Source organism: Procambarus clarkii, chromosome 42 (assembly GCF_040958095.1).
Source record: "Procambarus clarkii isolate CNS0578487 chromosome 42, FALCON_Pclarkii_2.0, whole genome shotgun sequence".
NCBI classification, from domain to species: Eukaryota; Metazoa; Arthropoda; class Malacostraca; order Decapoda; family Cambaridae; genus Procambarus; species Procambarus clarkii.
This window is the reverse complement of record NC_091191.1, coordinates 9482661-9510333: the sequence shown is the minus strand read 5'-3', so window position 1 is coordinate 9510333 and position 27673 is coordinate 9482661. Positions and strand designations below refer to the sequence as shown.

Genomic DNA, 27673 nt, shown 5'->3' with positions numbered 1-27673 from the left:
CTTCTTATATTTGAAGCGCACCTCTTAAAAACTGCGATACGAGAAGTGATCCATTAACCTCCAGCCCGTACTGCAAATACATCACCTAATCAAACTACCTAACCCTAGCCTAGGCCTAATGCAAAACAGCAAACAAAATAATCTAACCTAACCTAGACCTGTCTGTGTACAGGGTTCGTGTATAATATATGATTACAACGTTCTCGCTCAAATAAAATGGCTGAAGCTTCACTCGTAAGTACTAACTTACCTGGCGTCTTCATCATCATTAACGACTCTTGTAGCGTAACTCCCTTCACACCCAGCACCTGTAGGGAGACCAACACATGGCATATATATATATATATATATATATATATATATATATATATATATATATATATATATATATATATATATATCTACCACCAGTACCACTATACCCAAAGCTACTTTGATTTTCCATTTAAACTAGCAAGAGAAAGTACCAAGCCATTACGACTATATAGCCCTTACATTATATGAGACAACTTCTAATGTCATAAAATGTTCTAAAAAATATCAGAATACCTCAGGCATTAAATTTCTTCAAGAAACCTTGTTATTTAACCCGGGAACTGTAAGATGCCATTTTTCCAAAGGCAAAGAATACAAACTGCATTCTTCTAGCAATAATATCGTGAATACAGTTATCGTGCAGAGTAATAATACTACATTTCTATGCGTGTTAGCCTAGTAGAAGTCATTACCAGAAATCGGCAACATTTTACCCAGTTGCTTCCTTAAGTTGTTCTGTATATGTTTCCTAATACCCACTCTCGAATTGTTTTATTTTAGTACCGTATGTTCGTAGAGTTCTATACTATTTTGTTACATTGGGATTTCTGCCTGGGACCAGGTGCTGTAATCAATTTAGATATTCAGCGCCACTGTGTGTTCTGTTTGGCTTGTGTTGAATGTTGTGTTATTTGTATGTCTGTGTTCGTTTGGGTTACACACATGGAGCATTCATACTGCAATATCAGCATGGCATTGTACGTCAGAGTTAATTGTTGATAAAAATGAATTTATCCTTTTAGTTTCAATCCTTCACCTGGTAGATTGTTAGTTTCATGTATCCTCATAATGCTACGAATTAGTTGTGATAGCAACAGATTTGAGGTTTGCGTGTGGAAGCACCAGTATATGGGAAGAAACACGAATTTTGTTAATATTCTTAGTAGGTAACTATTAAGCAACACAAGCCTATTATTACAGTTGTAATAATAGGCTAGATGTGACAGTAATTTACTTTTGGTTAAACATGTATCACAATTTGAAATGGTAGTCTACGGCCATAAACTGATTCCTGATAATGTGAATATATATAATATTCAACTCAACCTTGGGAAATCATAGAACCTACAGCTACCTAAATTTAGCTATCATGGATAATATGTACAACATGTGGACTATTGGACCAGAGAAGAGTTTACGTTTTGTACAGTTGATATTCTAAAGGGCAAAAAAAAAAAAAAATTAGCTATAAACCTAGACCAAATAAGGAATCTTAGGCCTAGTTTACTACATATATGTACTCAAATAGGCCTAGAAAAAGTTAAGTTTGGTTCTTCTTTCTCAGGCGCTTTACAAAATGAATAGTATAAAACGTAGGCTTTTTGGGGTTAGGTTGTAATTTATCTGTAAGGGTGTGCAAGCCAATGTAACAAAGCTCACGATGAGCCAATATTAAATACATGCATGTGCTGGTGCATATACACTACATACAGGAATACACTACATACAAATATTGAAGTATATAACAGCATTTGGTAACACTCCCACATAGTGAGTGCCTTACCAAGTCCTGAGTAGGTGTCAGTCGAGGCGTCCTGAACCTCATCATACACATCTGCAGGAAAGAATATTGATTGTAGAAAAGACATATTTTACTGAAAATGGTCAGTTATTACGATAAACAAGGCTATGTATATATAATAAAGGTTTACTGATTATATTATATAATATAGGTTTACTGAAATATTTACAAATCTGGTAAAATACTCTCCACAACAAACGTGAAGCTCGGTGTACTATGTATAATTTACCCAGTCACATAACAGGTCATTTGAACTGTTTAAGAATGTATACACTCGTTAAGATCAAGTCAATCGACTTGAGAATGGTCCAGGACGGACCGAAACGTCGTCGTCCCTTCAACTTCTAGTGTGTGTGGTCTGGTCAAACACTCGTTAAGATCATTGCATCAGCTTCGCAGACAGCGGGCAGACATGTTATTTTGTAGGTTTATTAACTAAGAACATAGGTGTAATAACAACTGTGGGGGACAGAAGCCACTATCTCCGCAAAGTGTTTCGGGCAAAACATTGTAAATTATTTAAAGAGTTTTTGTAAGACTGCCGAGTGTTTTCTTAATAACTTACCATATCTAGGCGTCCTTGCCTGATGGCGTGGGACAAAAGACATTCTCAAAATCCTTTTAGTGAGGCAATTTTGGTCAAGATAATGGAGCGACCTCCGAGCAGAACTCCCTCCGTCAGCTGATTATAAGCGACTGTTGCTTGCTTATTGCAGAATATTAGTTATTTATTAGAATATTATTATTACATTTATTTTTTTACAATATTAGAATATTGTCTATTTGTACTCAATGAATTTGTGCGCCCCTTGAGGGACTTGAAGTAGAGGGGGGTAGAAATAGCCTAAATTACTCTATCCATTTGATATGTATTTATTTCTTGTCTCAATAAACATACTTGAACTATTAGTTATTTTACCAAGTTTCCTGGCTTATTGACCACTTAGCAAATTTTACTATAGATTTTATTTTATACGAGTCAACTTTGCATTGTTAGATGTATTTGAGTTTGTAATACATTTTAAAACTATCGTAAATTTCAAGACATAGAAAACGTAAACTTTTCTGGCACTTATATAGAAGGTTAGGTTTAAAATGGGCTCAGGGACTTAACCCCACAATTCATTTAGCTAAGCAAGTTACAATCTTGATGAGCTAGTTACAAATGTAATGCACATCGTCACATGGGCTCGAGACCGACCATATGTACAGTTTTGAAGGGACTGGTCGTTTCGGACACAAGATGTTTCAACGAAGCTTTTTCAATTTGTTAGGAGGGTATATATTGTTATGATAGGCTGTATTAACTTAGGTTAGGATGTATGGGACTCAGTTGAGTTAGGTTGGGTTGGGTTGAGCTAGGTTAGGTTAAGTAGGTTTCAAAAATCCGCTGGCGAATCGTCTTGTATACGAAGTGACTTGTGTATACTTCAGTTTATGATTTCATAAACAAAATTACAATTAAGTTGGTCAGGGGCGGTGTTAGGATAAATATACGTAAAATTTAACTAAGTATTTTAGGAAACATTTTTAAAGATTGAAGAATTATTTTTGCAATTCTCTCTTATTTTCCAAAACTCATCTTTTTGTATTTTTATTTATTTATACTAGAGTTGTTACATTCTTTTAAATCATTTTTTTTTTATTAAATTTAGTCCTAATTTTCCCCCGGAATACGACCCGCCAAATCGTTTTAACAACCCATTTTACTGCTGGGTGAACAGAGGCAGCAGTTGAGGTTGTTGAGCAGGCAGCAGTTGAACAGTTGAGTTCATATAATTCTCGATTCTAAACATGTTTACTTAGTTTAGTTCATTAATTATGCACCCCATATATCATCTTGTGGGCGGTAGTGGAAAAGGTTACAGAGGCACATAAACATGTCATAGCTCCTTATACTCTTGCTTTCTGGCTTTTGTGTGTCAGTGACTGCTCTTCTGTCTTCTCTAATTTCCTAAAATATTGCGGCTTTGACAGAAGAGATTGGAATGCCCATATCCCACTCAACTTCAGGCTTATCACATTCAGTTTTAGCTGCCTTGTTTGTGTCATCATGCTGGACAACACCTATATGAGAAGGTATCCATACAAATGAGACTTTGAAACTCCTACTGTTTGCAATAATAATGTTGTTTATAATGGAAGTTACAACTACAACCTTTTGAAGATCAATGCTAATTTTATCTAGATAATGTAATAAACGAAAGTTTTCTATGTCAACAGAAAGGCAGAAATATAAGCTACACTTTAAATACTTGTCATAAATATAACTGAAGTGAAAGCGAAGATAAAATAAAATAAAATAAAATAAAATGTTTATTTAGGTAAGGTACATACATACAATAAATTTTTACAAAGATTGGTTGACTTATAGGTAGAGCTAGTACATACAATGCCTAAAGCCACTATTACGCAAAGCGTTTCGGGCATGATAAACTTAAATGACAAGCTTAATACTAATTGAGCATAATGAGTAGAATGAAAACAAGAAATGAAAACATAGATGAAAAAGCAGCACAAATACAATTATGTCGACAAACAGCGCTCTTTAAAAAAAAAAACAGACATTGGTTGACAATAGAAGGGTAAGGTAGGTTACAGGGAATTTAATAGGTATAGCTTCGTTTTTAACTTAAACTGGTTGAGAGAGGTACAGTCTTTAACATGGTTGGGAAGGTCATTCCACATTCTGGGCCCCTTGATTTGTAGAGCATTTCTAGTTTGATTAAGTCGTACTCTAGGAATATCAAAACTGTCTTACTTAAAACTTATCTTATCTTACTTAAAAACTTAATATCAAAACTTATCTTACTATTATTGAATGTCAATAACCGTATTATGCAATTTCAATTTCTTCTATTTCTTTCTTTATTATGCACCCCATACCCATCCCGTGGGCGGTGGTGTAAAGGATTACAGAGGCACATAATCGGTTCAGGAACTGAACCCTCTAGTTCGGTTAGCTAAGCAAGTAACAGTGTTTGACGCTAGTTACAAAATTATTAATGTTGTATACACATGTACACACACTCATACATACATGTATGTACGACGACTGGATCACTGTGTACAGGAGGCTGTTATGGCAGCAAACACTCTCCAGGCGACCATATATCTTGGATAAGTCGCTCCACATAATTGTCGCTTGGACCATCGACTTCCTATGGCGTCACCTCTCACATATTTACGTTTCATTTCGTTATGAAATTAGATTATTTCAGAGTAAAAATAGGTTTGATCATGTTCTACGTGTAGCACCAACATTATAGTAAGTAAATATACCATATTTCTTCATTACTTACGTAATGCTAGGACGATTTGTGTAGTTTTGGGCCGATTTGGGCCGATTTGGGTAATTCTATGGACCCCCCAAAATCACTTACGTCGGGTCCATAGAATTACCCCAATCATCCCAAATCAGGCCAAAACTACCCAAAACGTATTAGCATTACGTAAGTAATGAAGAAATATGGTATATTTACTTACTATAATGTTGGTGCTACACGTAGAACATGATCAAACCTATTTTTTCTCTGAAATAATCTAATTTCATAACGAAATGAGACGTAAATATGTGAGAGGTGACGCCATAGGAAGTCGACGGTCCAAGCGACAATTGTGTGGAGCGACTTATCCAAGAAATATGGTCGCCAGGAGAGTGTTTGCTGCCATATCAGCCTCCTGTACACAGTGATCCAGTCCTTTTCGTTCATTGAACACCGAACCCTACACGCCCTCTGATATATTGCTTAATTAACAAATATTCACAAATAAAGATTATATTTGTATATGTTATCAGAAAGGCAGATATAAAATAGTTTTTGTGAATCCATCACAGAGATTATACCTTATTAGAGAGGAAAAATATTCATACTTTAAACAAGGCTTCATGGCCGACGCTCTCCTTACCGATATGGGAACTATGACCTTCCGAAGATCAATGTTAATTTAATCTAGATATTGTAATAAACGAAGTTTTCTATGTCATCATAAAGACATAAATATAAGCTGCATGTTAATACTTTGGCATAAATATAACTGAATTGAAAGTTAAGATATATGCCTTTTTATAGTTACTTGATGGCTCGCTCAGGGAGTGTGAAGGCCTCCACACAAGCCAATCAATTTTATAATTACTTTGCATATATGCAAAGTAACGCCATAGGTCTTTATGTCAGAATAAAGCCATGTAGACGATAATGTAACTACATTTCAAGGAAAACATATCTTAATATAATTATTAAATGAATGCAAAGTTATGGTTAAATAAATAGCCAATACCACACAATCACCGGTGTCCGGACACATGAATAGTCGCATTAGGTGAAAGGAAATGTACCCAACCATTTCCATTTACCCAACCAGTTTGTGCACCCTATACTCATCCTCTGTGCGGTAATTTATTGTGCATCCCATACTCATCTTGTTACCAGTAGTTTGTGCAACCCATACTCATCCTGTGACCCGTAATTTATTGTGCATCCCATACTCATCCTGTTACCGGTAGTTTGTGCAGCCCATACCCATCCTGTGACCTGTAATTTATTGTGCAACCCATACTTATCCTGTGACCTGTAGTTTATTGTGCAGCTAATACTCATTCTGTGAGTCATAGGACATTGCGAAACCCTTTCTCATCGTGTGAATCTTGTTTACTTTGCTCTCCATATTCATCCTCTGCGCGATAGTTTCTTGTGCAACCCATACCCATGATGTGAGTGGTAGTTTATTGTGTACCCTATATTCATCCTGTGAGTATAGGGTTCACAATTCTTGTTTGGATTCTTGTAATGTTATTTGTCTATTTGTAGTCACAGTATTTGTGCGCCCCTTGAGGGACTTGAATTAGAGGGGGGTTGAAATAGCCTAAGCTACTCTATCCCTTTGAGATTTATTTATTGCTTATCTCAATAAACATACTTGAACTTGAACTTGGGTACACAATGAGTTCATTTGTACTCCATACTCATCATCAAGAAGTGTATTTTACCAGCATTGTAATATAAATTAAGAATAAAAGCTTAACTGGATTACAGACCCATAATCAAAATAAGAGTCATCACTAATTATCATGACAAATTCTCTAGGCTACACTTCCGCCTTCGACAAGCTGCCGCCGGATGTGGGTATAGTTTATTGTACACCCCCGCACCCCCAGTCCTGGAAGGGCGGGCATTGGGATGTGGACATGTGTACCATTTCCCCCCCCCCCCACACACACACACTCGATCCTCTCCTGTTAATAATAATACTAATAATAATAAAAATTAAAAATAATAACGTTAATAAATATTATAATTAAAACACTTACTGTAATACCCTAGTGCTTGAATGAAGGTGAAGGAAAGACCCAATAAATGTGTAAGTGTATTAAAAACCAAATTTTCGTTGGGTGAGCTGGCAGGTGAGCACCACTTGCCAGCTCACCCAGTAATGAACATCACCTGCACACTGCACCGAACCACTTGCCAGCAGGTGCAGAAGTACGATGGAGAGAGCAAAGTATACCATATTTCAAGTATAATATTAAAGATATATTTAGGATTTAATGTTTTCGTATAAAGTTTCAATAATACCTTTATTTGATTTTTTTGTATTATTTTCTACCACAGACGTGGCCACACATTAACAATGCTAACCATCATATATACATTTTCTTCAGTCCGCCATGGACTCTAACCCTTTCCACTACCGCCCACAAGATGGGTATAGGGTGCATAATATAAGAACTAAACTAACTCCATTGATAGGGTTAGAGATTTGTTAAACATATAGTTCAGGGATTTATTGAACAATCAACCACATAAGGTGATTGTAGTGTTTTTAAAATGCTAGGCTAAGCTACATACGTAAATACATAAATACACAGATTTACGTATGCCCTACATAAAGTGTTCGATGTGTCTTTTACATAGTGTCATTAACGTGCATTTACAAAGGTGAAATTGAATTCTGAACACATACATACACATATATTTGTCTCTTTTACTCTGACAAGGTGAGATAACTGATAGAGAAACTAGTGTGCAATTAAGCACTTAATCACTGAAGGTGATTAAGGTGCTTTCACAAGCTCAGGTTATAGAGTTACATCACATACATTCATTGTATAATTGATACGTTACATCGTCAATCTAGGGTACAAGTTCAATATATCATCAAGTGTTCCAGTACTCAAATAGTAATTACACAGTTTAGCATAGCGCTTCATTCATGTATGTAAGAGAGAAGATTGTTCAAATATATTACATGCACATCCGGTACATCGTCCACCTTCTTCTACAGAACCGTCGGTATACCACTGATACACATCGTTACCCATATTCTGAGTACTTTCAGTGATGCTTCACAGTGTTAACTGTTTTAATAATGTAGAGTGTACATTATCTTTCTTGGGTGCATTTACAAAATCAACTGCTAGATCCAAGTTATCCCATGGAGTAACTGGTTGATTAATCGTTAATTGAGTTGGGTACATATTTAATATTTTGATGGAGTTGGCTACCTTGTAGAACCAAAATGCATTCACGCCGAAAACTGTGCTAATAGACAAAATTATGTTAGAGATATGGGTCTATAATTATCTGAGTGTGCTTTGGGGATGGGAACAATGACACTGTCCAATCATCAGGTAATACTCCTTCACTTAAACTCATTCTGTACAACACTAAAAGTGGATTACCTGGTACTTGTGAGACTAATCTCAGTAAACTGTAAGTAATACCGTCCTCTTCAGGAGCAGTTGACTTATTTGATTGTGCTACACAGCCTTCCCGGCTTGGTGCCTTCTTTGGTAATTACTTATCAAAGGCAGCTCCATACGAGGAGCTGCCTCGTATGGGCCAATAAGTCTTTTGCAGTTACCTTCATTCTTATGTTCTTACTTACATTTACTGAACTTTATCATCATCATCATCATTTACAGAAAGAAATTAACATAAAAAGTAGTCATTTTAATACACAAAACAGAAGTAGATATTATGTAAATTACGATGCAGGATAGGATCACTATTAAGAACTTAATTATAAACCACAATATGTTTTATATCGTCAGAAATTCTGATACATACCATATATTTTCAAATATTTACAATTAAAGTATTTATTTAGGAAATAAGTATTTTAGTTACCCTAGTTAGCTCTGAGAACACACATTGTTGCAGCAAGAATTTCTTCCCACTAATCTGAGCGATGCTAATGACCCATTGGACTTGTCATGAACAACAATCAACTACAGCACCATCTATATCAGAAGATATTCAAAATATTCTTGATGTCATTCAAATTGTCAATACGAGAACAGAATACATAAGAGTTAGTTTAGTGATGTCAAAGGAATCATATTGACTGACCGAGCCCCATTGTAAATATCCGTGGCTTCCTGACCATAAAGGTACCGCCGCGGATAAGGGTAAGGAGGGTACCGTCGAGGGTAAGACACCGGATGTACCCCATATACAAGCCACACTAGCTATTAGTTCATATAAGCTGACAACTTACCCAAATAAACATTACTTCCTAATTATATATATATATATATATATATATATATATATATATATATATATATATATATATATATATATTATGTAAATTATGATGCAGGATAGGATCACTATTAAGAACTTAATTATAAACCACAATATGTTTATATATATATCCTACTCACACTCATCCTAGCACAGTAATTTATTGTGCAACCCATACCCATCCTGTTACCAATAGTTTGTGCAACCCATGCTCATCCTGTTACCTTTAGTTTATTGTGAAACCCATACTCATCCTATGAATGGTAATTTATTATGCACCTCATACTCATCCTGTGAGTCATAGGACATTGTGGAACCCTTTCTCATCGTGTGAATCTTTGTTTACTTTGCTTTCCATACTCTGCTCTCCGATAGTTTCTTGTGCAACCCATACCCATGATGTGAGTGGTAGTTTATTGTGTACCCTATACTCATCCTGTGAGTATAGGGTACAAAATGAGTTCATTTGTACTCCATACTCATCAAGAAGTGTATTTTACCAGCATTGTAATATAAATTAAGAATAAAGGCATAATCATATTATGTACCCATAATAAAAATAAGAGCCATCACACTATAATTTTCATGACAAACGGCCTAGACTCCACTTCCGCCTTCGACAAGCTGCTGCCGGAGGTGGGTATAGTTTATTGTACACTCCCGCACCCCCAGTCCTGGGAAGAGGGGCATTCGAATGTGGACATATGAACCATTACCCCCAACCCTTCCCTCTTAATAATAATTGAAACACTACACTACACACTATATGTTCATTTAATATTTCAAGTATAAGACTCAAGATATATTTAGGATTTAACGATTTAACATTGTCTCAATCATACCTTTATTGCACTTTATCATCATTATTTACAGAAAGAAATTAACATAAAAATGTAGTTAATTTTAACATACAAAACCGAATTTGAACATTGTTAATTTTGATGCAGGATCACTATTAATAAGAACTTAATTATAAACCACAATATGTTGTATATCATCAGAAATTTGGAAACATAATATATATATATATATATATATATATATATATACTGTATATATATATATATATATATATATATATATATATATATATATATATATATATATATATATATATATATATATATATATATATATATATATATATATATATAAATGGAAATTTAGCACATTTAAATAATGTTATTAAGCTTAAGAATAAATTACATAAAATTAACATAGTAAAATGACTGGGATACAGATGGATCAGTAATCACATTACAAGTCCAATTATTTCCTAACTGAAGTCTGTAACGCACTATCATGTCATATTTCATAATACAAATTAGGTAAGAGATATGCAATATCTCCGGGAGGGAGGCTCCCTGGATATCTGTGGAGGTGCGTGGAGGTCCCCCTGGAGGCCCAAAAGGCCTCCTGGTCGTCCCTTAAGGCCCATGGAGGCCACCCGAATGTTCCTGGAGGAATTACCGTTTGTCCTGGCGCCATCTATGTTTTGACAGCAGTACTACTAATGTTCCCACGTTATATGATGATCTCTATACGGGTGTTACGGTCAGTTGCTCTTCTATGTTTATGGACAACGCAGGTGATTTGAGGCAATTTGCGGAACGAGTGAAATAGTATCGACGCGGTGAGTGATGGAGGAGGATATATACTGCTGTGTACTCGACCAGCGGGTGAGAGGTAAGTTATATCGAACAATTATGGGGAATAGATGGGTTATTTTAAGCGTAGAATGTCAGGTAACCTGTAACTACACAGATGGGGTAGTGTTTTTTTAAGTGTTTATTTACTAAAGTGGAACATTACATTATGCCTTTAGCTGAACAAGTCTACTGGTGGGGGAAGTAGACGGGTTTTATGAAAGTATTTTACCTAAATATTTGTATTTGGTTAACTAGTTCAGCCGTTACCAGGGAGGGTGTTCCTTTAATCTAATCTAAAAATTCTAGCCGGACAAAGTGATTAAATAAAGAAATTGAATAGAACGAAGTGGTTTGCCAAGGTGCTTAACATTTAGTTTAGTTCACTTACTACTTGCTTAAAGAATGCAAGTTTATCATATTGAATTTACCGTAGTTTTACTGCATTTAATATACCGTTTTTACCCTATTTAATTATGTCTGGTAAAGGCCGGTCGTGGAAAGTTCCTAATATAGCAAGTTTTAAAGGAAAAGTTTGAGTTAACTTTAACGCTTAAGTTAGTGACCAATTAGATTAGTCTATTGTGAGGAAAGTTACTAGAATCTAACATTGCAAGTGCCATTTCTCTACTCTTTCTGAGAAACATGACTAGATACATGAATCGCATAGTTTTATTACTAAATGTTCATGGATTAGGTTGCATAGTTGAGGAAATGGTGATAAGGTTTGTGATTTTGTGTACCTTGACTTCATCAGAGATTTTGATAGTGGCGCAAAATTGATAGGGGCTCGGATCATTGGGAATGCTGACTGAAGTTGATTAGGTCATGGCTATACCAAAGGAAATTAGTATAAATGGGGTTAAGTTGGAGGAAGTGTTGTAAGTAGTGCCTAAAAGCTCTCCTTGGACCTCGGTTATTCGCAAGATTATGGTTTAGACTGCAATAGTTGCCGAATTGGCAAATAAAAAATACCGATGCCCTATATAGTTTTGAAATGGTTAAGACTACCAGATGCAGTTTAATGCTGACAAATGTAAGGTTTGGAGGCTAGGTAAAGATGAGATAGATGTTGTAGATTGTTAAGAGTATTAAATTTTTTGCAGGTGGTAAATTCTCCCCGAGGTGGCACTGCTCTCCAGCCTGGGATGTTGATTGGTTAGTCTTCAACTGCCTCCCAACATGGTAGTGAGGTCCTGAGCTGACATGCAGTGAGGAACGTGGAAAGCTTCCTGAATTGGCACATGGTATGCCTCCCCTACCAGCAGCTGGCACAAATGTTCCAGCTAAGTGGATGAAGCCCACACTAAAATGTAAGTGGTACAGTAAATGGACACCCCCCCCCCTCCCTTTTGACACTGAACAGTTGGAAAGGGGGGGGGGGGGAGAAAATTACTAAATTTAGTAAAATCACATTGTCTTGGTAGTATAGTTGGGTTAATTATGAATTTTCAGACTAAAAAGCTTGGTACATAATTCAACAGAATAAATTTGTCCTAGTAGTAAGCAGTGGTTGCAAAAGAATAAATTGTATATATGTTTTGTATTGCTTTTATTCAAATGTTATACATGGTTCTTAAATTAAAGTTTGTTTGCAATGTTTCAGAAAAATGTTCATGACTAAAGTTGTTGGAAAATAAAATTTGTATAGGATGTTGACTTGAAATGACTATAGCTTTGTTTGTAATTAAGATGGGACAACAAGATACTTAGTGTGTCATTTAAAACAGCAACTGTTAAACTGGTGGTTCAGGTATGAACAAAATAACATTGCTATGCATATAACTTTTTAGTAATATTTACTGTTCACATGACAGGTTGTGGAAGGTCCTGGCAACAAAGAGCTGCAGGAAAATACTTGCAGATCTACAGTAAGTAGTGTTGTGTACATTGGAATTAGAGGGTAGAAGTTAATTGCTAAAAACCTATTAAATATTAGGGTATGGAAGTCTAGGCTTAGGCTAGTGGGTACAATATGTGCAAGTTTAGTCCTTTCAGGAATGTATTTAATAGAATGGTATGTTGAAATTGTGAAAATTGCAATGTGGGGCATTAGATCTTAAACAGCATAGTTGAGGGTGTTTTATTAATAATTTTAATGAAATATAAATCTTGTTTAGTTAACATTAAATGTTTGTTAAATACGCTTTAATCTATAAATGTATAACACTGTTAAGGGTAATCATGAGTCAAAGTTAATGGCAGGAAAAGTTTTGTTCTAAGTGATGGTATTTTTCCCTTGAAAGTAAAAAAAATATTCAATGTTTACTTTAGCTTGGTTTTAAATTTATATAGTTTTCCAGAATGTGGTTTGGAAAGTCCAGAAGTCCCTCTGTCAGTTGGAAGAGTTAAACAGAATCAGGTGAGTTGTAGTAAAGGTTAATCTGAATAGATTTGCATAAAAGTAAAAAATAGTATTAACTTAAACAATATAGCATTGGCTAAAGATAAATGTAAATTGCCATTGAAGTGCAGTTTTGGATAGTTTCTCAAATGACATTTACTGAAACTTGGCAAATTGATTCCATATATATTTATATTGCTAAATTAGATCTTTACTACTGCTACTAGAATATGTAGGAAAGGTAAATTCCTTAAAGAAATTTTTTCCATCTGAATTTGTAAAGTACTGAATGCTAATTTGAAAAGTAAAGCAAGATTGGCTTTAAATCTGAAATTAATTTGTTGAAATATTTTTTCAGGTGAAAGTGATTATGATGCATGGACTGGCTTGGAGTGAGGCTCCTTTACTCTGCAAAAGGAAATCTACAAAAGTGGGTGAGCTTGAATTTGATGTTTTAGCTATATCAATGACCTAATCTTAATTCTCTTATCTAGTCCATTTATAGGTGTGTAACCATGTCCTACTGTTACAACCCACAGGGATTGATGCAGTTTGTACTGATCCTACCCCATTTCATAAAAGGGGACCAGGCAGTCCTGCAGATTTTCCTGGCATGGCTTTTTCAGAGCTTTGCTCTACTACCCATCTAATAGATGGACTAGATTTGCTTAGGTTTAGGGACCCTTAACAATGGTTACATTGTTAATTGTCACAGGGCTTGTTTGCTGAATGGGTGGATGCATCTAAAACTTTAGTGCCTGGCATGCATTGTACAGTGCTTTGAGGGCACTAAAGTGGTGGATGTAATGCACCCATTCAGGGAACAAGCTCTGCACTGAAATCAGAGGAAGGGATAGGCCTTGCTGAGCCTATCTTAAAAGATAGGATGTTAGGATTTTTTTGACTTATTATTAAGCATTGGTGATAATAAAAGTAGTGTCCCTATTTAATGTTTATTGTTGTTTTACAGGTGATTGTCTCTGGAGTTGTCTTGGCCTTTTGGATCTTCTGTTCATCTAGGAGCATCTGGCCCACAACCTGAAACAGTAATAAATATTAGATGTTATAAATACTATATGTAAAACTTATTAAATAAAACAATTTTAATGAAACTACTTTATATACTTTATCCTGAAATTATGCTGGAAATTATTGTTTACTACTATTGATGCAATGTTTAAACATGTGAAATTTTTTTACTTTGAAAATAAATACTTGGTAAAATTTACACCTATTTGTAACTTGTTACATAGGTGCATGCAAAATGCATTGAAAAGATGTAAAAGTGGACTACCTATTCAATTTACATAAACTAACAAATATTGCAAATTAGTCTGAAATATTGAAGTGGAAGAAACTTCAGTCAATATTTTAGTTTTTATATTTGAAAGAATTTAAAGCTATGCAACACCTAAGCTTTGTACAAATTATGATTAAATTAACTAAAGATCATTGTTAAATTTACAAAACATTAGAAAAGTGACACTGAAGCATCTATACAACATGGTTTTCACAAAGTCTTTGGTAACTTAAATTTAATCAAAGCTCTTAAATGATTTGTCTGCCAAACTTCAGATATTCTGAAATATTTTACCTATATTAAAACCATCATTGTTTGAAAGGGGCAAAACAGATTACTGTCAATTAGTTTGACCTAACATCTGCAAGGTCCTGAAGGAATGGAATTTTTTTTTTTTTTTGTAAAACTGTTTGCTAAAAACAAACCCTGCCTAATGAACCTGCTCATTTTTTTTAGAAATGGTAATTGCAACATTACCAAAGACCATTGTTTTAATAGCCAAAGTACCAAATGAAAGACCAAGAAGCAACAAACAGGTACATGGTAGAAAGGACAAAAGAATGGTTACGAGGACCCTTTAACAAATGAAAGAAATGACTGGGAAAAATGCTGTCATACCACAAGGGGTCTTAACCCTTGTCATTTACATCACTGACATTAATCTAAATATTACCAACCACAAAAATTGCTGATATGTTATTAAAAAAATAAAGAATATAATATTGAGGCCTTAATGCAGATCTCTAACTCTACAAATAGTAACAAGACTGGCAATTTCTTAAAACAAACAAATCCAAGACCTTGCACGTGAGCCAGAACAATCCATATCACAACTACCACATTAAAATGAAACAACAATGAAGGTAAGGTACCAAAGTGCGAAATAATCAGAGGGCGCTAAATATCACCAAGAATGCCAATACGAGAACAAAAACGCACAAGGCGAACGATATCAAAAGTATCCGATTCACCTAGAATTCTATTGAGGGACAAGTGACTGCGAGGGACGGTCGGAAAGCAAGACACACGCTCGTCCTGGAAGTCAGGACATTCAACAAGGATATGCACAACTGTTAGAGGGACAACGCAATTCGGACAATAAGCAGCAGGGCGGCGCTCCATTAAGTGACCGTGGGTTAAGCGGGTATGACCAACCCACAGCCGTGCCAAAGCAGTGTCCCACCGCCGGTTACGGTGGTAGGAGGAAGGCCACGGGGACACACTAAGTTTGAGAGTATGCAGCTTGTTACCAACCACAGAGGACCAACAACCCTGCCAACAGGGAAGAATGAATAACAGGATAAAAGTTGGAATAAGGAATACCTTTATGGGAGATGGGACAAGAACGGATAGCTTCCTTAGCGGCAGCATCCGCACGCTCATTGAAACACCAATATGGCTGGGAACCCAGCAAAACTCTACTGATTTAAATTTACTAGAAATAAGAAACAGCCAATGTTGAATCTCAATGACCACCGGATGGACAGGATTAAAGGACCCTAGAGCCATGAGGGCACTACGAGAATCAACTACAACCACAAAGGTTGTGGTTGTAGTTGATTCTCTATCCGCTCCCCAAGAAGTATGGGACAAAACCTTAAGGAGGTTAAGGGCCTTAGAGCATTCAACTCGGAGGCAAGAGATAAGGCTGACCAAGACAAACGAGTGTCAAACACTAACCCCAAAAGCTTCGCGGAATCCCTGTACACAATGAGATGACCATAAAGCAACAACAATGAAGTAAAGGTCCTTTCAGTAAGAATCTATCATTCACTGAAAGTTGCTGCAGTTAAAAATAAAAGAAAATACAAGTCCCTAGAAATAAACAAGCAACCATTTTGACTAAGGAAAAGAAGGTAGTTATTCTACTGTATAAATCTAAGTATTCACTTAGATCAGGGGTCTCCAAACTATGGCCCGCGGGCCACATCCGGCCTGCCACATAATTTCATCCGGCCCTCCAAACAAATCCCTGTGTGGTGGCCTTGAAAAAATAATTATGGTACGAATGGCATCGCAGAATTATTCAAAGCTGGGGCTGCTGACTGGTGGCGCTCAACCCGAGTCAGTTTTCCTCTCTCTCGATAGTGTGACGCACAGATACTAATACTGGTAGGTATGTGTTGTGCATTACAACCAATCAGTTGTGTATAACTGTATATTGTGGGGATGGAGGGCGAGTGGGGCTTCGCTGCTTCCGTTTCAGGGAGCACAAACACTGTACAATATTCTTTTCTCTGTACTTTGACAATGCCTTTATCTTAGTTATACAAAATAGCAATAATACTATTGTAGCCAAAAATATTGCATGTTTAAAATAGTTAAAATGATAACCATTAAGTTTATCAACGAAAGCTGTTGCCATAATATTTACCACTTTATAATAATATGCTATGCTTTTTAACACCACATACAAGCTGTTTTTTTTCCTGTAGAATTTATTTCATTTATTTTACCCTTATGTTTTCAGATATGGAAAAGATAAAGAAAAGAAAAGTGGACATTGAGTGCCGTCGGTTCAATGACGAATGGAAGATAAGTACTTTTTTGTGATAGCAAATGATAAAGCTTTATGCATAATATGTAGAGACAGTGTTGCTGTTCTGAAGGAATACAATATTCGTCGGCACTATGAATCTAAACGTGGCTCAAGTTATTCTCACATCACAGGAGCAGAACGCACTAAAAAGTTTGAATCATTTCAGCACAGTCTGCATTCTCAACAAGCTGTTTTCAGTAAGAAAAAATCTGAAAATGAAACTTCAACTAGAGCCAGTTACAAAGTTGCCTATGTGTTGGCTAAAAAAGGAAAACCTTTCACTGATGGTAGTATCATAAAAGAGTGTATAGTGGAAGCAGCAGGAGAGGTATGTCCAGAAAAAGTAAACCTCTTCAAAATGATAAGTCTTGGGTCAAATACTGTTGCTCGTAGAATTGAAGATTTAGGAGGCGACATAATTCGGCAAATAAAGGAAAAAAACAAAAAGATTTTGTTGGTATTCTCTTGCGTTGGATGAATCAACTGATGTGTGTGATACTTCTCAGCTCTTAGTATTCATTCGTGGTGTTGATAGTGAATTTAATGTGAACCAAGAATTAGCATCAGTTCACAGCATGCACACCACAACAACTGGAGAGGACATTTTCAATGAACTAAGTAAAACTATGACAGAATATAACCTGGAATGGAAACAAGTGCAGTGTGTGACAATTGATGGAGGAAAGAATATGTCTGGGACAAAGAAGGGTTTGGTTGGGCAAATTACAACAGCTTGTGAGGTTGGAGGCTCAAAACCCATTTTTCTGCATTGCCTTATCCATCAACAAGCATTGTGCCTAAAATATGTTGATATGTCTTGTGTCATGAAACCTGTTGTTTCTGTGGTTAATTTCATTAGATCTCATGCACTCAACCATCGCCAGTTCCGTGATTTCTTGAAAGAATTGATGCGGAGTTTGTTAACTTGCCTTATATACAGCAGTTAGATGGCTTAGTTGTGGAAAGGTTTTGCTGCATTTCTTTGAGCTCAGATTAGAAATTGATTTATTTCTCACAGAGAAAAATAACCCTCAGCCATTATTATCAGAATGTGAATGGATTTGGAAATTGGCATTTTTTGCAGATATGACAGGTTCATATGAATAACTTGAATCTGAAATTGCAAGGCAAAACAAATTTGATCAGTGACTACTTTGTTCATGTCAAGGCATTCAGAGCAAAACTTGCACTACTTGAAGGCCAGGTGAAGGTTAAGAATTTTGCTCAATTTTCCATGTTGTGAAAAATTTCATGCAGGAAGTAAAGTTGAATTTCCTTTTTCATTTGCAAAGGAAATAATTTCAGATTTGAAAAAAACAGTTTCAGAAGCGATTTGCTGACCTTGATGCCAAAGCAAATGAAATCAGGCTCTTTCATAATCCATTTGACTGCAATGCTGAAAATCTTCCAACTCAATTTCAAATGGAAATTATTGATCTCCAGGCAGATGACAGACTGAAAGATAAGTATAGAGAAGGAAATCTGATTGAGTTTTATAAATGCCTGCAGCCAGATCAGTTTCCAAATTCGATAAAGTTTGCTTGTAGTTTTGTGTCCATTTTTGGTTCAACATACTTGTTGTGAACAAACTTTTTCCAAAATGAAGTATGTGAAATCTAACTATCGAGCAAATTTGTCTGATGATCACTTGAAATCAATTCTTACAATTGGCTCATCTAATCTGGAACCTGATTTTTAATGAAATTTTTGAAGTCAAAACAACAGTATCATTCGTCACACTACTTTGGTTGCATAAAACTAAAGGCAGGAATCTATTTAGTTTACCCTGATTTTTTCCAAAAAGATATGTTTGAATTTTTCCATGTTTATACTTTAATATTTGAGGAAATTAAATTACTGGCACTGATTTGTTTTTTTGTTTTTTTTTCATTTTTTATTCCTCCCGGCCCGCATAAATATGGGAAATATATAATGTGGCGCTTTACATTGAAAAGTTGGAGACCCCTGACTTAGATAACTGTATCCAAGCATAGAGGTTCCCCCCCCCCCCCCTTCCCTTTCAGAAAAACATCTACTTTCGAAAAAGTTTAACATTGCCCAACAAAAATGATTCCAGAACCTAAATTGCCTAATACCAGGAACAACTGAGAGCCATGACAAACACTGCAACCCTCTCCTACCCCCAAGTCTTATGCTATTTATGATCCAAGGTAATTTGACATACTATACTGTACTTCCTACAGACGAGTCTAGTGAGAGGGTGATCTCCTGGCGATTAAATTGAAGCACGATACAGGTGTCAACGAACATCAGTCAGCCCACTTGTCAGCACAGTGGATAACTAATGACATCATAATCTGCAGTGTTGTATGCCTCCCTGTGGCCATTTAAATCAATAAAACACAGGGTTGTGGCAATGTTTACAGCATAAGGCAAGGTATAGAGGAATCCTGGAATGCCATGTAATGTGTAGTCCTTGAATGTGCTTTAGGCAACCAAATTGAATAACAACATTTCTGGTGTTCGGCTATATAATCCGAAGTTTCTCATTCGGTATGATGTTTTAAACCTAAATAGGAATTCACTTTTAAAGGTCAATTTATTTGCAAAGTGCTAACCAGATTCCAAATTACTGAGCTCTGAAAATACTACAAGGCAAGTTTAACCGAATGAGTGTTTGCCTATCCATACCCCCATGAGGTATGTGACAACACTGAATAAAGAAAGGGTCTTTGAGCATTTCACCGTGCAGGTATTAATATAATTGTACAATGGTGCTTGGTGGATGATATTTCCTATTAAAACTCATTGGACAAACTGTTTGTATTAGACATTTTAAACCTACAAATGGTAGCCCTAGATATCGCACTACAGTATTAATTACAAGATGAACAATGTAAAATCAATACCACAACAGCAAAGGATGACAATGGCTTTTCAACAACCGACAAACCACGCAGGTCTAACACCAGCCATCCCGAGATGAGGATCGTCCCAAGCATGTACACCCCACAACTTTACATCACCTTTGCTACCTCACGCGAGCACGCAACAGCATGAGGATGCCATACTCCCAAACCAACTCCATGCACTTTGAGGCTTTAACAACTCAACATTTTAAAAAAGTTGATTTAAAAAATCAAACACCTGAATTTTTCCCGAATTAAATTTACTAGGGAAATGCACACCAAGCCATGAAACTTACAATGAAGATGAACAAACTACACACAACTGTCACCAAACTTCCACATACCACCCCCCTCTCACTCCTGCCCTCCCTCCTTAGGTGCTCTGATTGGCTGAGCACCTGAGCCACCACCACTCGCCTCTTGTTGTGAGAGCCTAAGCATGTTTGGTTGCACTTTAAAAGTTCCCGAGTGTACTCGCCTAATTGTGAGTACCGCCTGCCCGGTTCACCATTTTGTTTTTCAATCTACCTCAATTTACCCCTTTACAGTCAAATATTATGCAAAATTCTGTTTAAGACTTGTCCCTTCTTAACTTAAATAACTGCTTTGGCCATCTGCAATCTTTCTAGGTGGGTAAAAATGACTCTTGAGGCCAGAAAGGACTTATCACACGGCGATCATAACAATACGGTACACACACAAAATCACAACCTGATATACACCGAGCAGAAAATCCACTGGAGCTGTGATGCGACGTAAACCCTTGCCCAAGGCACTGGCAGCTGCATACTCTACCACAGTATATTACTGACTTTGTAAAAGTCTTACAACCGGATTTCCCCATAAATCACAGCAAGTTTTGAGGCCCCTCCTTGAGTCAACGTCTTACGTAAGACCTACAAGCACTCAGGTGAAGGCTGAAGAAGCAGTTCAACACCATACGCCCCAACTTCAAATACACAGTTGAGAGGCGGGACCAAAACGTGATTTTCTGTGTGTGCCTGAAGTTGGGGCATACGGTCTTGCTTCACCCTTCACTTTACCCTTCACCGGCGTACTTCAGGGGTTTTATTTAATACTTGGACTGGCTTCAGTAGGGCCTCCAGAATTTCTGTGGCTTCACAAGTGTCACGTGAATCCCCTGCATAGCAGTGGAACTGCCTTTTCCCTTCACCTTCAATACCTCTGCACTGGAAGTATACATCTACACCAGCCCAGAAGAGTCATCAGTCCTGCCACCTCTCCATACCCCCCAGGGCCTGGCACGGCCTGGTACGACTCAGAGGCAAGCCGGGCGCCACTGCTAACTGGCAGTTTGTCCCCACAAACAAGCAGTTAGCCGCCTTCAACTGACAGTGGTACAGCTCCGCCTGCACTCCGCCTGCCCTCGCCGCTGCCCTCGCAACCGCTCCCCGGCCGCCCGACTTCGCACGAGATGGACAACACGCCAGCTGCCTCGGTACCTGACCTCTCTCTCACGGACATCCTGGGGCCCTCGACACCCCAGACTGTTCCGGCAGGGCCCTCCTGCCCTACACTTCTAAACCCAAGGTGAGGTTTTCTGTTCAACCCTAGTCAGGTCTCCCCAGTGCGGCGTGTGCCAAGCGCCTTCCCCTCGCGGTACGTGTGTGCCGCCTTAGTTAGTCCTTCGGGCTCTCTGCTGTTGCTCCCGGAGAGCTGGGGCGCCCTCCTTGGGCCTGTGCCGGGCGCCCCCGTGCCGTGCTGGTCGCGTGGCTGGCTTAGGGTCGGCGTGCCCTGGGCCGCGTCCCTAGTGGCCTGCGTTCGGTCTCCTCTCATGTGGGGCCCCGTCCAGCCGTGCCCGTCCGTGTCCAAGGGGCCCCGCCGCGCGGCGTGCTAGGCGCGCGCCCTGCCCGGGGCCCCGTCGGCGGCCAGGCGTGCCCTTGCCGGCGTCGCCATGTGGCCAGGCGTGGTGGGCACTACGCCCTTTGTGCTCTGCCTTGGGGCCGTCTCCTTTTTATTGGCCTTGGGGTCGTCTGGGCGGGTTTCGGCGTCCTTCCCGCCTTTCCTCCGGGGCTCCCTGGCGCCGGCCCGCCGGGTTTCCCTGGGTGCCTCTGGGGGCCAGGCTTCGCCTTGTCCGAGGCCATGGGTCGCCGTCGGCGACGGTTTGTGGCCAGGTTCGGTCCTACGCCCGGGGCGCATCTAGCGCATCAATCAAACAGTGTTTTTGCTGTTATTACACTATATACACACATTGTATATACCCATCTACGTATGTATTCACCATAACGATCCACTATGTTGGTATGGTGAGCCCAAAAAACATGAGTGAGCTGCCACACCCTGCCAGTCCTCCCTCCCTCCTCCAACACATTACTCGCCAACATTCCTCCTCCCAAAATACTGTTATTGTGTTTATTACACTATTTACACACGTTATGTATAAGTATGTACATGTTTTATTCATGTACATACGTACATACTTCCATCTCCTCACCTCTCTCTCTTGCCTACTTAATGCTCTTGCTTCCCTCATCTCATCACAATCGACTTTATAATGGTCCAGGACGGATCGAAATGTCGTCGTCTATTCAATTTCCAGTGTGTGGTTTGGTCAACAATGAAATCTTCATGCAAGATCTTATAAAGAAAACCCCTAGAACGAGTTTTGTAGATACGAAAGAGTTTAAGGTGAGTAGGGGATGGTTTGAGAAATTTTGAAAAAAGACGTGGTATTCATAGTGTTGTGAGGCATGGTGAGGGTGCCAGCTCAGACAAAGTAGGGGCTGAAAGATTTGTTCATGATTTTAAAGATTTTGTAGATACTGTATTGATGGATATATTCCACAACAAGTGTTTAATTGTGAGGAGACATAGCTATTCTGGAAAAAATTGCCGAAGAGGACATACATTACCCAAGAGGAGACGTCACTGCCCGGACACAAGCTAACTTGGGCTAACTTGTGTCAGGATAGGCTAACTCTTGTGCTGTGTGGCGATTTGAAAATTAAACCCTTGCTCGTGTATCATTCCGAAAATCCAAGAGTTTTAAAAAATATATGATGTGCAGAAAAACTGTGATGTGGAGTGGTTTGCCCTGCCACCAAAAAATATCTGCAAGAGAAAAGTTTGACACTCAAGGTCCTGCTTCTCGACAATGCTCCTGCTCATCCTCCAGACTTGGAGGATGCATTGTTGGGGCCACTTTTTTTTTTTTTAGGGATATTCCTACATGAGCCCTGAGTTTCTGGCTAATGTACCAATGACATGAAGGAGGAGTTTTCAACCTACCTTGTGTTAGGTGTGCAGAGGTCAATGGTTGAACATAATGTCAGGAGCAAAGGGGGGCCTTTGCCTCTTCGAACACAATTGCGACCATCTTCATCTCTTCGAACTATCCTAAATGCTCTCTTCACCTGTCTGACCAAATTGGGTGTCCAGACCACCTTTGAATCTGAAATTGTAAAATAAATAGCAATTTCAGAATATTCAGTCCATTTATACTAACAAAATTATACATACAGTACTGTAATTGAAATTTTACAGAATGATAAAGGCAATTTAGCAACTTTGTTAAAATGCACATGGGGGAAATACATGAAAATAGGTTAATATTGTTTGTAAGGTTGATGGGAAATGTTTATTACTTTTATGATTTAAAAGATGTATAGCCCTAATACTCCATCCTGGGTGCATTCCACCAGGTAATGACCACAGCAAAAGTTTTCCACGAGGCTCTATTGTCACACAAACTTTTCACATTTTCAAACTTGATTCATCTTTTCCCCCCCCCTCGTTCCAGGGGTTTTCTTTAAAAGGTCTTCATGCAAATGCCTTGGTTTCTCACAAATGATGGCCTCTGAAATGCTATCACCTGCTAACTCTTTGTTGTGTATCCAAATTAATAAAAACTTTTTAACATCCTCAAGTGTTTGTGTTCTTTGTTTCGGGATTGTTGATATGCCTTTTGCCACTTTAATGTTCATAATGTCCTTTTCTTAGCAAGTACAGTGCATATTGTTGACATAGATTTGTTGTACTGCCTAGCTAGTTCAACAACCCGTGCACCATTTTGATGTTTATGAATGCTCTCTTGTTTTTCCTCTATGGTCATTCTCACATGTGTTTTCTTGGCTTGAACCTTACCACTGGCTTTCTTGGGACTCATGGCAAGATATATCATAACAAATTTTATGTTCAAATAGCCAAAAATCCCAAAACAAATGTAATGCTTTACAAAGAATTCAGGCGCGATACTTACTAGGCAGGAGACACTGGTAAACTGAGGCGCGATCACCATGCCACCACGCGCTAGGTCAGCCCATACGTATATCAACAAACTCCTTTCCCGAGGCAAAGTTTGTAACCCGATTCAAATTTTTCGAAGAAATTAGGCTCGTAACCCGAAAAGTTCATAAATATTCATTCGTAAGTCGAGGTGTCACTATATATAACTAAAAAATTAAACTCAGGATTACTTTCAACCCCCACCCCGTTTGCTCTACTCCATTGCCACCTACCTTCACCCCCCTCTATGATGTACTCTTCCATAGACACCTACCTTTGCCCCCCTCCTCCCCTCTACTCCTCCATCATCACCTACCTTCACACCCCCTCCCTTCTCCTCCTCCATCGTCACCTTCCTTTCACCCTCCTCTATGATGTACTCTTCCATAGACACCAACGTTCACTGCATATAATGCTCCCCTCTACTCCTCCATCGTCACCTACTTTCACCCCCCCCCCCTCCGCTCTACTCCTCCAGGGTCGCAGACAATTTCACGAGCGTGAGAACTACGAGTTCTCTAACTACTCTCACACTCCTACTCTCTCACCAGTGAGGGGGAGGGAAGGAGGGAGGAAATGAAGGAAGAAAGGTGGGGGAGAGAGAATAGGCAGGGGGGAGGAGGGCCTAGATACATTTCTTCCATATAGATAGGTAGACTGAGGGAGAGCTGCTTGCCAAGAGCCCTATCAGACAGGCTTCCTATTCCTCAACCCTCCCTAATATGCCACATCCTGGTCAGGACAACTTGCTCGAATGTTATTCTTGGTGTGACTCGAGAACTGACCTCGAGGCGGGGCATGGGCATGGATTATCTCCCTGGGGCACGCACCTCCCTGCCCCAGCTCTCTCTCTCTCACATAATCTATCAAGGGTCTAACATGAGGTCATTGTGCCTACCAGAAGCGTATATGTCCAAGGCTGGCCACCTGTCTGGACCATTCAAATGTATAAACACGTAATTAGTCTATTAAAATTATATATAATGCTACAATTATAAATTAATTTGTTCATGGTCATTCGTTTATCAGTATTTTAATATGAGGTATATATACGCATGTATGTATACGTTGACGTACACATATATGATTATGTGTATAGAATGATTATGATTATGTGTAATCATATATGATTATATCTAATGGAATGCATTAGTAAGTGATGTGGTGGAGGCTGACTCCATACACAGGTTCAAGTGTAGATATGATAGAGCCCAATAGGCTCAGAAACCTGTACACCTGTTGATTGACGGTTGAGAGGTGGAACTAAAGAGCCAGAGCTCAACCCCAGCAAGCACAATTAGGCGAGTATATGAATGAATGCACATGTACACTTTCAAATGAATTAAGATACCTTGAGATACACAATGACTTAGTTTAAATAGTTTAAACACATTATGGTACTGATTTTGACATGCTGATGTCTGGAAGGGAGAGGGGGTGTGGGGGGTTATTGTCTGAGGTGGAGGACCAGAGGAGGGGGTCAGTGGAAGGATGGTGGCTGGAGGGATGCCATTGTTCTAATGGTTATGAAAACAATTATTGATGGCAGGAATTCAGTGGGTGTGTACTTCACCCGCACCATCACCATACTGTGCCCTGCTACAACCCCCCCCCCCCTCCACCCATGCTGTGTGCGGCGTATTACACATTATGGGATAACCGACTGTCTGTCCATTCCTGTCTGCTCGTTATGCTGCCCTTCCTTTTGAAAATTGTCTGCTTTATCGACTTCCTTCAAGACCACACATTAGCCTCTTATCACGCCCTCTTACCACTCTCAGGGAGCCGGCTCTTCTATACAATAGTTACCACTCAGTCCCCAAGGTGAAAGTGTGTCCGGGCATATGACTTGTTACGTGTACTTATTTGCGATTCGTTTGGGCTGTCATGTGTGGTGATTAGTGTTGGGTAAGGCTAGGCCAGGTCAGGTCAGACTAGGCCAGGTCAGACTAGGCTAGGTAAGGCTAGGCCAGGTCAGGTCAGACTAGGCCAGGTCAGACTAGGCTAGGCCAGGTCAGGTCTGGCTAGGCCAGGTCAGGCCAGGCCAGGCTTGGCAGGGTGAGAGAAGTAAAGCGGCAGGTACTTACGTTTCCGAGAAAGTAGCGGCGGTAGTATATTGTTGATTTAGATTCGACGACATCCTGAAGCTAGTTAGTGGCGGCCTCATCGCTCTCGAACTTCTTGTTGTTGTAGGGGATACGAGGCACACCCAATATCCCCCTTACATTGATCACATCGCACACTAATATTTTTACTATTTCCGACACCAGATTTGTCTGTTTCGTATATGTATAATTGTTCAATATTAAAACCACAATAGAATGCTCTAAGTACTTTCGTATATTAATACATCTTCAGAAGGAATGGTTCGCTCTGAAGATGTATTAATATAAGAAAGTACTAAAGGAAATTCCTGTTTCAATTCTTCCTTCGTGGTCTGACACTCTTATTATATATTGTATATACTGAATTATATATACTATGCTTATATATATACTGAAATATTGTTACATTTAACGGATGAAACAAAGTATATATCTGTATTTTTAATAAAATATAAAACATTAATATTTATCAACGTATCTCTGTGAATTACATAATTTATCAGTACTGTACAGCCTGTGATCTCCACCTGGCTGGCCACTGATACTTTATTTATTTATTTATTTATGCATTTACAAGAAGGTACATTGGGATTGTGAGGATACAAATATGGTAATTACAGTCTTGTAAAGCCACTAGCACGCGCAGCGTTTCGGACAGGTCCTTAATCTAAGAAAATTTTATTTATTTATTTATTTATTTATTTATGCATATACAAGAATGTACATACGGAATGTGAGGATACAATTATGGTAATTACAGTCTTGTAATTACTACCGGTAAATACCCCGGTAAACACTTGCAAAATTTATAGACAAAAAAATGATAACAGATTAATTACATGGAATGAAAAAAAAAAGATGAGAGAAAATTATAGGTACAGTATAATATATTAAAGCACATAGGTAGCTAAGATTGATTGCAATGACAGCTTAAAATGGTAGTTGACAAAAATTGGTAGTCACAATACAGCATATGGCTAGCACATAAAAGAAGACAGCAATGAACACAATGATAAGGTTGTTTGATATTACATAAAAATTAGGAGATTGGGTACCAACTAGGTACAGAGCAAATTTAAAGCTCAGTGTAGGAAACTAAATAGATGAAGTTAGGTACTTTTTGGTTTTGCTTTTAAATAAGGCAAAGTTTTACAGTTTTCAATTCACTAGGGAATGAGTTCCATAGACTAGGTCCCTTAATTTGCATAGAGTGTTTACACAGATTAAGTTGACCCTGGGGATATCAAAGAGATATTTA

General features: G+C 38.3%; 2 protein-coding genes and 1 long non-coding RNA gene across 7 annotated transcripts in view; 1 reads left to right on the top strand and 2 right to left on the bottom strand.

The window, feature by feature from the left end:
* The window catches only part of LOC138373596 (mutS protein homolog 4-like), a 30880-nt gene extending 27880 nt beyond the window's left edge, over positions 1-3000 (bottom strand). The window contains exons 1-3 of the mRNA XM_069339881.1: positions 2403-3000; positions 1820-1870; positions 251-308 (exon numbers count right to left, since the gene is read on the bottom strand). Of these exons, the coding sequence (XP_069195982.1) occupies positions 251-308; positions 1820-1870; positions 2403-2445 (152 nt within the window). The 5' untranslated portion in view covers positions 2446-3000. The remainder of the gene's footprint in view (positions 1-250; positions 309-1819; positions 1871-2402) is intronic.
* The window catches only part of LOC138373598 (uncharacterized), a 179993-nt gene extending 165525 nt beyond the window's left edge, over positions 1-14468 (top strand). The window contains exons 1-6 of one of the 4 annotated variants that reach the window (XM_069339885.1): positions 5212-5289; positions 12119-12325; positions 12830-12883; positions 13316-13374; positions 13715-13790; positions 14327-14468. In XM_069339885.1, coding sequence (XP_069195986.1) covers positions 12262-12325; positions 12830-12883; positions 13316-13374; positions 13715-13790; positions 14327-14376 — 303 coding nt within the window. In that variant the 5' untranslated portion in view covers positions 5212-5289; positions 12119-12261 and the 3' untranslated portion in view covers positions 14377-14468. Of the gene's footprint in view, positions 1-5211; positions 5290-10794; positions 11053-12118; positions 12326-12829; positions 12884-13307; positions 13375-13714; positions 13791-14326 lie in introns of those variants that run through there. The other 3 variants (XM_069339887.1, XM_069339883.1, XM_069339886.1) reach the window with 3 other exon arrangements.
* LOC138373599 (uncharacterized) lies at positions 14296-26762 on the bottom strand. 2 transcript variants are annotated; one of them, XR_011231248.1, is made up of 3 exons: positions 26398-26759; positions 23315-23477; positions 14296-14394 (listed from the first exon to the last, which is right to left on the bottom strand). It is a non-coding gene; the product is annotated as an uncharacterized lncRNA (long non-coding RNA). The 2 variants fall into 2 exon arrangements; XR_011231249.1 differs by lacking the exon at positions 14296-14394 and adding an exon at positions 23114-23137 and having other exon boundaries at positions 26398-26762.
* Between the last annotated feature and the right edge of the window lie 911 nt (positions 26763-27673).